This window comes from Camellia sinensis, chromosome 15 (assembly GCF_055761805.1).
Source record: "Camellia sinensis isolate YWXY chromosome 15, ASM5576180v1, whole genome shotgun sequence".
In the NCBI taxonomy this organism is placed as follows: Eukaryota; Viridiplantae; Streptophyta; class Magnoliopsida; order Ericales; family Theaceae; genus Camellia; species Camellia sinensis.
This window is the reverse complement of record NC_138975.1, coordinates 121275181-121289079: the sequence shown is the minus strand read 5'-3', so window position 1 is coordinate 121289079 and position 13899 is coordinate 121275181. Positions and strand designations below refer to the sequence as shown.

Sequence of the window (13899 nt, the reverse complement as noted above, 5' to 3'; positions counted from 1 at the left end):
TTGTAAAAATTTCAGTTCAAAATTCATTCGTTTGATATGGTTTCTTGATTTTTAAAGTTTGTGATTCTGTACAGAATTTTTAAACTAAGAATTACACCCATTCTTTATACATGAATTTAACTCCTCAGATTTCTTAACAGTATATATATATATATAGACACAAAATACATTCACCTACAACCTCTCCATCAATGAATTAAATAACAATAGAATAAGGATAAAAAACAAAGAAAGAAGAGAAGAAAACCTAAGAGGCCACAAGGCACAACACACACAAAGCTCTCATTCTTGGCTACAACAATAATCTTGATGATTGAATCACCCCTCACCTTCCTTTATAAACCCACGGCTGGCTGCTAGGGCTGCTAGTGTTGTGAACAAATAAGGGGGTAGGGTTTGTGTTTATTTTATTTTATACTAGTGGTACACATAGGTCAAATAAATAGATAAATATACAAAACATATATATAAGTTATATGCAACTCAAATGGTAAGAGCCTTATTTATTAACCTTATAGTCTGGAGTTCAAGTCACACTGACCTTCCAAATATTTAATTTACACTTTAGGATTCACCACCAAAATATTTGAGATTGTAATATTATTATTATTTAATTATTTACTTAATAAAAATGATGGGCCAAAACCATTGAGTTGTGAATGAGAATTGTCTCATAAAGTGGACATCAATAAAAGTTGAGATTAGATTTGGACTAAAATCTTGGTTTGGACTAGACCTAGGCTTGTGATTGTGCTTGTGCATGTGCTGGTTTGGTCTTAGACTTGGACGTGGACTTAATCTTGAGCTTGAGTTAAGCTATACTGTGTTGAGCTTAGCTTGTGCATGTATTTGAGAATAAAGCTTGGATCGGGTTGTGACCCAACATTGGTATCCATTTTGTGACTCATCTAGTTGGTTTATTCAAACATCATTATATACATATTTATTTGTATATATTAATCACTTGGAAGATTTAGATCTTTGTAACTCTCATCTTTTGATGATGGAGTTGATGACTATATTAGTAGCCACAGGTTTTCAACTTTTATAACTCTAGCCCTAATAGTTAGAGTTAATGGCCTTGGTTAATGACATTTGATAGCCCTATTGATGTATAGTCCTCATGGCTAGGGATTCCCCTATTTGTATAAATAGAGATCTTTTCCCTCCAACTTGGTAGGATAATTTTGGGGAAATTTTTGATAGAAAATGGAGATAGTGTTTTGAGATAAAAAGTTGAAGATGTTTTTTTACACCAATTTTTTTTTTCCCTATCTTCTTTTGCTAGCCTCTTCTTTAGTTCTTGTTGAAAAGAGTGCAGTCATTGTCAAGTTTGCCAAAACTATTCAGAAGTTGTTTCTATATTAGCTGGTTTCGACTGCCGTATCCTAAGAGATAGATGTCGGCGTACCTCTAGCATCCATCGGAAGAATCTATTTTAAGAAAATTGTCTAGTGCATGCTTCGATTTGCTTTTTTTCTTATCATTTGTTCTTAAATTTTTCAATATTTAGTTTATAAAGATGAATTCTAGTCTTTGGTTGTCTATGTTAATAATTCATTCAATTATTAATGTAATCTAATTCATTTATATATTTTTAGTTGTGTCGTTTATTCTGTATTTCATCCTTATAATAAAAAATTATTTTGTCATTTATATTTAATTTATTTTATATATTTTTCTTATATTATTATGAAAAAATACCAACAAATACAACTGAAATTCAAATGATTGAAATTCTTATATTGGTTCAAGTAACACTCTTGATGATACTAAAATTCCCAAGACAACGACTCAACCCTTCTAATATGTTTCTTTCTTTATTATCGAATAATTAACTAAGGCCAAGTTTGGGATGTTCCAAAAAAGTCAAAAAGTCAAAAAGTTACTCAAAAAGTTAAAAAGTTAACACTATTCACCAAAAGTCAACAATTACGGCTGCACAACTCCCAATTCAAATTTTTCCCTACAAATCAATTTTTACAATTTTTTATTACACATTTTTCAATAAAAAGTCAAAAAGTTAACCCAAACATCCATATTTTCAACCTCAATTTTTTAGTCCAAAAAGACAAAAAGTGCACTTATTTAGTCTTTCCAAACTTGGCCTAACTGTAATATTAAAGCGAAGAACGCAACATTAATTATATAAGCATGTAGAGCTTAGATTAATAAACATGTAGAGCTTTACTATATAAAATTTGTTCCCGAATTCTTTTAATTTGGAATTTGACCCCTTATATAAAAAAGTTTACCACATTATTTATATCGACAAAAACAAAATCAACAATTTTTTTAGTCTTTTTCTATCTATCTAAGGGCTCCATTCCACGTCTAATTTTTTAAAATTTTAAATATTTATTTTTAAATTAAAAAAAAAATTGTATCGTCTATATATATATATATATATATCTAAATTATAACAAATTATTCGGCTAATACTAAAAAAAATAACAAAATAAAAAATATTTTTCTTCAAAAAAAAAATTATTTTTGAAAAAAATAATAATTTTAAAGAAAAAAATTTTAAATTTTTTTTTTTGATTTTTTTGAAAGAAAAAAATAGAATTTTAAAAAGAGTTGGATTATGAATTTTCAAAAGAATTATGAAATTGAGTTTTGAAAATTTTGTTTGATTATGAATTTTAAAAGGAATTTTATAAATTTTTTATTCAAATCATGATTCTAATTTTTAACCAAACGTTATATGGTGCTATAGGAGAAAAAAAAAATTTATATAATTAATAAGATTGTAAGAGCATATCAAGTAAAATATAAAATAGATCTATAAGATATTTTCTCCTTCTTCACAAAAAAATAAATAAATAATAAATTAAATTAATTTTCAAATGTTATATTTATGTTCACCGAATGCTAAAAATTGCTCCAACTTATTTCATTTAAGAATGAAGCATAAAAAACAATCAGAACAATAAATTGGATCAGATTTGATTTTGATCAATAATTCGATTACATATCAAATTTATTAGATTCAGGTATATTGGATGATTAGATTGTATTTCAAAATTTTCAGATCAAATCCAGATTAAATTTGAATTGTTAATTGAATCAAATAAAAAAAAATTGAATTGTTTTTTTTTTTGGGTAAGTATAAAAAAATTGAATTGTTAATAAGTCGAATCCATAATACCAGCCAATGTAATGTAATATAAAGAGAACTTCTATATCAAATAATATGGACGTGATCTTTTCATCTCCATACAAAACACCAACCAAGTCAACCAGTTATACACATAATATTGAAAATGGTAGTGCTGAATTACTGTAATAAAAATTCATTTTATATAATATTTCTTATTAACCGTTCTTCAAGAAAGAAATTACACAATATTTTTTAATCATTGGATACGAAAGCAGATACGGTCTCACATGTAGGCCTTATTATCTTTATATCCACTGATAAGAAAATTCGACAAGAAATTTGTTTTTTGTTTAACACTTATTGACTTTTTAGCAACGGCCGTTGTCACCAGAGATGAAAGTGCATCCAGAAGGGCTCGGCGGTGCTTCGGGTTCTTTGCGAGGCGGAGCATAGAATGGCCTTGTAGCTTCAACTGTTTGAGTGGCAATGAAAATGAAGAACATTAGTAGAACCATCAACCGAACAATGTTCAAGAAAGCTTTCCAGAACAAGTACTCCATTTGCTCAATTTGAAGATAAACGATGAAGGTGAAAAGCTTTTGTTTTTTTGGCAAGTAAATGGTAGAGAAATGCTACGGACCTTACCATGTTCTCCTCGGAAAAATTCATGTGGTATGTTATACGTGACTTTCAACCAATCATAAATATCCGTCTTTTGTGTTGTCTTTTTCATTATTTAATATATAAATGTAGTTTCTACTCTCTCAACCAATAAAAAAAGATAAAGGTATCGCATGGCACTTAGGCTTGATTTGGAATGTTTGAAAAAAGACAAAAAGTTAAAGAGTTACAAAAAAAAAAAATAAAAAGTTATCACTATTTACCAAAAAAATATTAAAAAGTTAATTTAACACATAATAACATTTCAGACAACTCTGCGGTACAATCAGGCGGAGGTGACTTTTTGAAAAAATTGCACGGTTTTAGGTGTACAAATAACACAGTGAAGTTCAGCCCGTAGGGGTCCATCACGGGTCCCATTTTAATAATCTAAATCGTAAAATGTGTAAAACTCGTCGATTACTACGTGTCTGTGAAAAATCACGTTGATCGGATATTGACAAGTATATGATCAAATCAGTTAAAATTTATAAAATGGATGGTGGTATAGCTAACAATTGAAAAAAAAACTAATTCGATCAGATAGCTATCGATATCCGATCAATGTGATTTTTTACAAGCATATAGTACTCAACGAGTTTTACACATTACGATTTTGATTAGCAAAACGGGACCCGTAGTAGCTCCCATAGGCCGAATAACACCTCCAATTCAATGCCTGAAACGCAAAGAATAATATCTCAGGCACACTCTACACACGCTGTCCTGAATTATCCAACCGTACTACCTATTTCTTCCCAATTTTCTCCTATACACTAATTTATATAATATTTTAATACACATTTTTTCATAAAAAGTCAAAAAATTATCCCAAACAACCATCTTTTTTCCCTCAACTTTTTAGTCCAAAAAGTCACATAGTACACTTATTTAGGACACCCCAAACAACCCCTTACTCTATCTGTACTCCAAAATTTTTCCTTTCTTTGAATTGAGTGATTTGGAAAGAAAAGAAAAGAAAAGAAATAGAGACATATATTTTCTCTTACTTGTTTAGATAACTTAAGTGGAGAGAAATGAAAAGAAATTGAGAGAAACAGAGAGAAACCCATTTCTCTTATAACTTTCATTTTTAATCTTCTCAAAAGTAGAGAGATTAGGAGAGAAAAGAAACTAACAAATTCTTATATTTTCATAATATCAATTTTGTACCCGTAAAAATAAAATAAATAAAATGATTGGCACCCAAAAAGTTTATTATGGTAATATAACACAAAACAATTTCTTTTCCTTTCTCTTATGAAATCTAACCAAAGAAGAATGAGAGAAATCACAATCATTTATTTTCGTTTATAACTTAAATAATTATTTCTTTACTTCTCTCTCCTAAGTTCCCAAACATAGTCTTAGGCTTCGTTTGGGAATATGTTTTTTTAGTAATTTTTTTACTTTTTAGCTAAAATGTGATGTAAAAAAATTAGTATGTTTGGAATGACTTTTTAAATTTTTATAAAAGATGTGTAAAAAGTAGAGAGAAAAAAGAATTTTTGAATTTTTTGTATGAATTATTGATTTTTTATTTTTTTAATGACTTTTTGACTTTTTAATTAAAACAGTTACTTACCAAACAAGACCTTAGTAAATGATCCAAGAAACGACCGAATAGTACCACCTAAGCAGCTGGATCCCACTTGTAAGTGGACTTATTGTCTCTCACCTCACAAACCGATAGGAATAAGAATGGGAATGAGAATAAGAATCAGGAAAATGTTGCCATTACATGGTGTTTACTCTTTTAAAATATAATTTTTTGCCTACAACATTTATTTATTTATTTATTTATTTGCATTAAAATGAAACAATTTTTTTTTAGTATTTATAAATTTCTAATCTACTCTCATTTAGGTTTATTTTGGTAACATGAATTTTTCTTTTTTAGTGTGCATGTTTAAATTTCTAATATACTCTCATTTAGGTTTATTTTGATAACATAAAATTTTAGTTAAAAATTTAAAAAAATATTACAAAAATTCTCTATATGTTTTTTACACATTTTTTTATAAAAAATTAAAAGACACTAAAAAGTTAATTCTTAAAACAACTCTTGATTTGAGAATAGGCTATTTTAGTAAATTTATAACTTTTTAATTAAAATATGAGGTGAAAAAATATTAATATATTTAGAATATTTTTTTTCTTGTTACAAAAAAAATGTACAAAAAATAGAGAAAAGGAAAATTTTTACTTTTTTACATATTTATTTGATTTTTTTAGATGTTTAAGTAACTTTTTTGGCTTTCCAAACATGGCAAACTAAAAAATATGACCACTATATCTATATCATCCTTCCCTCATTGATAGAGGTGCACATTTACTCTAATAAATAAATAATAAAATTTTATTTATAAAAAATTGAGAAATAAGATTAAGTTGGAATTAAATATTTTTATGACTAATTTCATACAATACATATTAATTCATGAATTTTTTATTTATTTTTTTATTTTTTTGAAAACATGAGAAATTTAACTTGTAAAAGAAAATTAGGGAAATTATATCCATGTTGTACGTAATTTGTTTCTTGGATCAATATGATCTTTGTAACTCTAATTGATAATTTAATCCAATTAATGATATCTTTTTTCAAATTAGACGGATATCAAAAGGTGAAGTAAATAATTTATTAATAACGATTCACATATGCGATGCATGTATAATTTAACTAAGTTACTATATTTGGTGTGTCACTCAAATGGTAAAAGTCTTCTTTAATAGGTCTAACATTTAGTTTCACTCTCAATTCGTTATTTTAATAATCAACTTTTATTGATTTTTTAGTTTTTACAAAAACACATATAAAAAAACAAAGAGAAAAGTTAATTTTTTTGTATTGATTTTTTAATTTTTTTTCATTAATAAATGTACACTATTTAATACTTTAAAAAAATGTTTCATTTTTAATGCAAAAAAAAAAAAAAGCGTTAGGCAAATGATTATGTATTAAAAGTGTAAACACCAGCATTTATTTCTTTTGCTTCACCGATGTATCAGGTGAGAGAGAACCACCTCCTACAAGTGGTATCCAATTGCTTAGGTGGCATTATTCGATTGTTTCTTCAGTCATTCATTAGGGGTCTATAGCATTTCTCAAAAAAAAAATATGTTAGGCAAATGATTATGTATTAAAAGTGTATACACTAGCATTTATTTCCTTTGCTTTACCGATGTATTAGGTGAGAGAGAACCACCCCCTACAAGTGGAACCCAGTTGCTTAGGTGGCATCATTCGGTTGTTTCTTCAGTCATTTATTAGAGGTATGTAGCATTTCTCTATCAATGGGCCTACTTTTGCAATAGTTCATCATCTCATTAAAGATGATAGATAACTTTTGACATAAATAGATATGACATGACCTTAAGACTGTATTTGAATTATGAATTTAAATTATGTTTTAAATTTTTATCCAAATTCATTATTCAAATACAACCTAAGTTGACTTAAGAAAAAAAATTCAAGTATCCAATCTCAAGGGTTGCGAGATTTAAGAAAGAGGACATGAATGGCAATACAGTCCACACAAAGAATCAAGCCCAATATCCCCCAAATCCAATGTCATATTAACTTTCAAGTTATATTATGATCTTAAATATTAATACAATATACACAAAATGAAACTATAGAAACATACCAAGAATATACATGTTGGCAATGGCATGATGGGACCCATCACCAAGGTGGGCCCTACTGTGCTGACATGTACACTGTTTATACTTTTTGTGGTTTGATTACTTTTCCATAACCATAATGCAAATGTAAATGATTTCATGGCAAAGTAAACTAGAAGAGGCAAGGCCTAACAAAACTACCATAGATGAATCATATGATACAGAGATCTGTGACTAACTATTTCAAAAACTGTAGGGCAAATCAGAGCATTATAAGAAGATGGATGCACACAGAATAACATTTAATAGATCATATTTAAACAATCAAAAGGGCAAAGTTACAAAATCAATTAAATGAAACTGAAATTTGAAACTAATTTCTACTGCTGAACAGTAAAGGGAGGACACAACATCCAAACAGATCAAAACATTGTTCATTTGACTTCCTTGACTTCTATAACATCTATGATCATTCTTCGTTTTTCTGAATTTGAAAGGCCGTTTAATAATTAGAATTTTTAGCCGTCAAGGTTTCAAAATGTTTGATTTTGCTTTGTACTTCCTGAATGCATCTAACTGTAAGGGGAGCGAGGACATGCTATGGTTTTGTTCTTTGTGTTGTTTAAATATATGTTTAATACGTCTTTTCCCCATACAAAGATCTCCATCAGCTGTCTATGGGTGAGGAGTAGATTCATTGAACAGTAATTTATTTGTTCGATCTGGTAAGGGAATTTTCTTAAAATACTCTGACAAAGTTTCTTCAATTTCAAATTGAGTTGACGGTAATAGGGCCTGTGCATCCCTGGAGATTAGTCGGGTTTTGATCCTGACAACCCAGTGTAATTACTTTCTACAATCATTCTAAATTGTTTTCTCTATCGTCCTAGATAAACTCTTTATCTGCTTCTTCTGGGTTCCTCATTCAACTATGTACATATTAAAGGCGTAATTTATTTTTATATTCAATAAATATTTACAAAGCTTAAGAATGGTCCTCTTGCGGCTCATGAAATCCAATAATCAAAGCAATTGATGTAGTTTTCCAAATATTCTGAGTTCAACTCTCTACTTTTGAAGATCATCAAAATCCATACATCAAACTGGAAGAAGGAAAACAGATTGATTCTTTAGCTAGCTACAATGTCTCTTTCAAGTATCATGCTTTTTTGTTGCTAGAAGGTTAAAATAGCTTCAAGAGGACCTCCTTTGAGAGGGTATGTTGGAGCATTCTGACCAGTTATCGGCAGTTTAAGCGCTTGCAACCATTCTCCCTTGCTATTTATCTTTCTCTGAATTTTTACAACATCAATTCTGGTGCTTAAAAGTTGTAAAAACTTCAAAGGGATCTAAGGTCCATCTTGTTGATTGGATTTCACCTACCTCCTAAACTATTGATGTAATCTAATTTGTCTTAAAAAATTATTGCATCTCTCTCTAGCCATAACATCCGCAAAACCACACAAATTACACTCCTCCAAAGAGCTTGTGACTTCTTATTTGAACCAAAGCCATAGAAATTAATAGGGAACATTTGATCAATGGAGGGGATCGCCCAATAAACCTCTGCCAACTGAAATAACTTCCACCGCAAACTCAAGGCCACCAGACAATGAAAGAAAAGATGGTCAATCCATACTCTCTTCACCTTATTATTCCTTTATATGGTAAAGGATTTATATTTTTAAGATGGGGGTGCTATGCATCACAATGTTGAATTTTCTAGAAAGTTCCCTGATTGGAAATTGTGATGCAGTGCCATTTTCTCTATGTTGTGTAGTTTTGTGTTTTTTAACTAAGAAATTCTTAATTTTTCATTTCTGACCAAAGTGACTTCATTTCAAAGCTTGTGCAAAGGAATAAATCCCATTGATGTTACAACTAGACAATCAAATGAAACAATTATCACCCAATCACTTCCATGTCTTACAAGGGAATTGCATTAGTTCCTACAACTTTTATCTTTTTTATAACTTGATCAACTTCAGCTATCCAAAAATTTTGGAAAAAGTTGTAACCTCTACCTTCATTCAGACTATAGGCCCTCCTAAACTTAAGTTCCTCACGTACCCTTCAAAAGATAGCCCTGCAACTTCCCCTTATGGGATAGCAGGAGATTCCACTTAACATGGCGCTTCCACATTTCCATCTTTCCTAATTCATCCCCAAATAAGTTTGGAATTTCAGATCATCATCACCAAAGCACTTCCAAGCCTTAACAGGAATTACATTAGGACCTACAAGGAATTACATTAGGACCTACAAACTTTACTCTTCTCATAATTTTCGTAACTTCTTATTTTTGTTCTATTTTTATTTTATTTTTGTAGGTAAAGATAGTTTTATCATAAAAGAAGGGCCAATAGGGCACACCCATGTATACAAAACATATACAAAACAAAACTAAATCCCTAGACTTTTTCCAACTAAAAGCCCTTGACCCTACACCCTCTCCAACTATAAAACAACTCCATCCCGGGAAAACCAGGAGATGCCAAACATAAGTGAAAGGGAGTATGCCTCACTCCACTCTACAATGTCTAAAAAAATGATCCACTGATCTAAATACTGCCTATCTGTAGATTCTTTAACTTTAGCAATCCTAATATTTTAGAATTTGAAGGAACTTGCTTCCATTGTCTGGCAAATTACTAAGTCCTCCCAGGCTTAAGTTCTATGAGTGATTTCCATTGAATAATTCATCAAATGCATTCATACTATCTTTGTGGATATGAGTTGTGCACTTTTCCCTAATCTCAACCCACAATACTAAAATTTCAGAATCCTCACCCTTGATAACTTCAGCATGATGCAATTCCCTACTTTATCTATACTACCTCTCAGCTGGTTCATATACATCCTTTTTCCCAGTTTTACCTATCTTACATTTTAAATCATCAATAGAAGCTATATCCACTAGTACACGGAACTGTGAAGTTTGTACTGAAGGATGAGAGGTTACAAAAATCATTTGCTTTGTGCCATATTTATATTAGAGCATTTGAAATAAAAATTCAAACATAAAATAAGATACTAGCTATGATTTTTTTAAGTACCCTAATGATTCTCTATCCTTCCTGGATTTTTACAAAGCATCTTTGATTATGCTAGCCGACCCCATTTGATGGGACTTAAGGCTTGGTTTGTTTTGGTTTGGTATCTTTGATTATGCTAAATGCAACATAGATTGTGCACAAAATAAATAAAATAAAATAAAAACAGAAGAAAAGATAAGAGCTGCAATAACCCTTGAAATGCAATTCAAACTATATGGTAAATTGATCTGTAAGTAGGATATAGAATGATCATCATCACTGAGCACTTGGTATATGGATGGAACTACATGATGAGGACTGAGAAATTGCAAAGGGAAGTACAAGTAAAAACTAGGAAGAGATTTAATTATCTAAAAAATAGCCTTCTTGGCCTTTCTAAATAATAGTCTTCTACTAGGAACTCTTATCTGCTCTGCATGACCTCTGTGTCACTCCTTAAATCAATCTCACACACTACTTTTCATTCTCCCAAAACCTTTGAATTGGTAGAAAGCTTCTCTAAGAACCTGGGAAAATCTTGCTTACACAAAATTCAGATTTATATAACATCGAAACAATAAGATCTACCACACAATACAATTTTCTTCGCTTTTTCCTTGAAGGTCATAGAATCCTCCAAATGTCCCATTTTATTTTTCTAGTAATTATGATAAAGTGTCCCATATTGCTCTCCCTTTTGTGTCCCACACAAACTTCTAAAACTGCTCATGAAACTACAGGAGAGAGTAGCTGAACAGAGATTAGGATATGCAACAATAGTCTCAAATGAGTAATATGGTTTCATGCCGCAAAGATCCACTATGGAAGCTATTTTTCTACTTAATCAACTAATGAAAAAATATAGGGAAAAGAACAAATATTTCCATATAATGTTTATTGACTTACGAAAAGCATATGTATAGGGTTATTATGACGAAATCTGTTTGAGTCTTTGAGATGGTATGGAAGTGTGAAACATAAATAGTTAATGCATCTATAAGGAGGAGTGATTTAATCCACATTGATGTTGCTAAAAAAAATATATAGGCAATGAGATTATGAGATGAAGACATGTTTAGTCTAAACTTAACTGAGATGAAATGACTTCAAACAGAACCAAGTTAATTAACTGAAGGAAATTGATCGACATGATCAAACTCAAGTAGTAGGGATAAATTCTTGTTGAGTTGGTTTTGTTATGTATTTATTTTTCTGAAATAGTATCATTCTTTGCTTCTTTCCCTTACATCTTTGAGTTAATCCACATTGATGTTGCTAAAAAAAATATATAGGCAATGAGATTATGAGATGAAGACATGATTAATCTAAACTTAACTGAGATGAAATGACCTAAGGAGGAGTGATTTAATCCACATTGATGTTGTTAAATAAAATATATAGGCAATGAGATTATGAGATGAAGACATGATTAATCTAAACTTAACTGAGATGAAATGACTTCAAACATAACCAAGTTAATTAACTGAAGGAAATTGATCCACATGGTCAAATTCAAGTAGTAGGGATAAATTCTTGTTGAGTTGGTTTTATTATTTATTTATTTTTCTGAAATAGTATCTTTCTTTGCTTCTTTGAATTACATCTTTGAGTTTTTTGCTCCTATAGATAACCCTTGATCTGTTTTCGGTTCTGTGACGATCTGGTGAGAGAACCAATGACCTGATACTTGTAAGCAATCACATCCAAAGGGAAGGCAGTTAATTTTAAAGTTTACATTGACAACATTATTAAATGAATTACTCATACAACAACAGTGGGACATAAAAATGCTGCAAAATACAAAGTATTCCATAACTAATTTAACATGTCTAGAACATCAAGAGGTGCAAAGAACATTGTACAACAAAAGTTTCAAGTAATAGCCGAGTCAATAAATAAAACAACACACCTAATAGGATAGACACTGGAAGAGCAGGCAGAGCTTTCTGATAAAAAGCAAGGAGCACCAGAGTAATACCAAGACCAGCCACAATAGCAAGATAACATGCATAAACTGCCATAAAGTCATACATTGCAGCCCGTCCAACTAAAACACTGTAGAAGATGAAGTCCCCTAGCCCCAGCTTAATTGCGCCAGATGTTCCCAACCCAATCCCCTCGAGCGCCAAATTTTCACTTGACACAGGTTCCTCTGGTAAGTGCATTTGAACATTTATTCTTCGTTCAATCAATGGTGCAGTTAGCAGTGAATCCCCTCCTGAAACCTGCCCCTCCTCAGCATTAACCAAATTTCTTTCATTGGAATTAGATCCAGAATTCACATTTTCATTCCCCTCTGAACTAATATTGTTCCTTTCTCTCCATACTCTCCTTCGAATTACACCACCCCCCGGGACTGAATCATTATAAGTAACGGGCCTAGCCTCGTAAACTAAAGCTGGGATATCTTCATCCCTAGATATTGCAAGCTCCACCAAGAGCCTCAACGGCCCGCCAGGCAACAAAACCGCGGCAAGATCATACAAAGCCAAGGCAACCAAAAGCACCCAAGTGGTCCATTCAGGCAAAAGAGTAAACCAATAAGCAACCAACATTCCAATAACAACCAAATAAGCTTGTGTCAAGAAGATAGGCATTTTGGACATGAACACAGCCAAAACACCAACAACAGTGAAATTAAACAAAACAAGCCCAAAAGTGAAGCAATCAATGGGAATATTGAAATCTTGGATCAGAAACAAAGCAATCTCACCACCCATGAAACCCAAAACAAGGAAAGCAGAGAAACCCATGTAGTATTTCAAGAACTTAGTGCATCTAAAGTAGAAAAGGAGGACCATAATGAAGGTAACAACAGTGATAACAACAACAAAAACAAGTGAATTCAAAAGGGCACCTTCTAATTTGGCCCAAATAGAGTCTGAACTGTCCTCAGTGTAAGCTATGGTTGCTATGGTGGTGATTGATGAAGAAGAAGAGTCATTGTTCAATATGGTGACAAGAATGACTACCAAAAACATACAAATTGAGACTGGGGTAATTATTCTGATGATTTCTTCGCCCAGTGATTCGAGAACGCTTGTGGGCTCTGGGTTTTGGTCCATTTTGTGATCGGGGTTGTCAAGAGAAAGAGATCAATTTGTGGGTTTGTTCAGTTTTGGGGGTTAATGGGGTGCTTCAGATTTGGTTAGGGCGATTTGGATGGTAGAACTGGTAAACTTGAGGCTCTGTTTGGATACTGATAAAATAATATTATTTTATTTATTTATTTATTTTGCTATTTAAGTAAACAAATTTGACTTGTTAGATTTTAGTTGATTTAGGCGATAAAAATAAAATAAAATAAAATTGTCTTTAGTCATTTTTTTATATTATTATTATTATTTATTACTCTTCAAGTCTTAATTTTGAAAGATATAAAATATTTTTAAAAAAATCACTAAAAACAAACGTCCAAAAAACTTTCTTAAAAAAAAAATTAAAAAAAAAAAAAACAATGGTCAAACATAACAA

The 13899-nt window shown here is 30.8% G+C and overlaps 1 protein-coding gene across 1 annotated transcript; it reads right to left on the bottom strand.

Annotated features, from left to right (window-relative positions):
• Positions 1-12143: 12143 nt before the first annotated feature.
• Positions 12144-13634, bottom strand: PS2 (Presenilin-2). The gene has a single exon (XM_028270516.2). The coding sequence runs from the start codon at positions 13488-13490 to the stop codon at positions 12255-12257; it is 1236 nt and encodes a 411-aa protein (XP_028126317.2). The 5' UTR covers positions 13491-13634; the 3' UTR covers positions 12144-12254.
• Between the last annotated feature and the right edge of the window lie 265 nt (positions 13635-13899).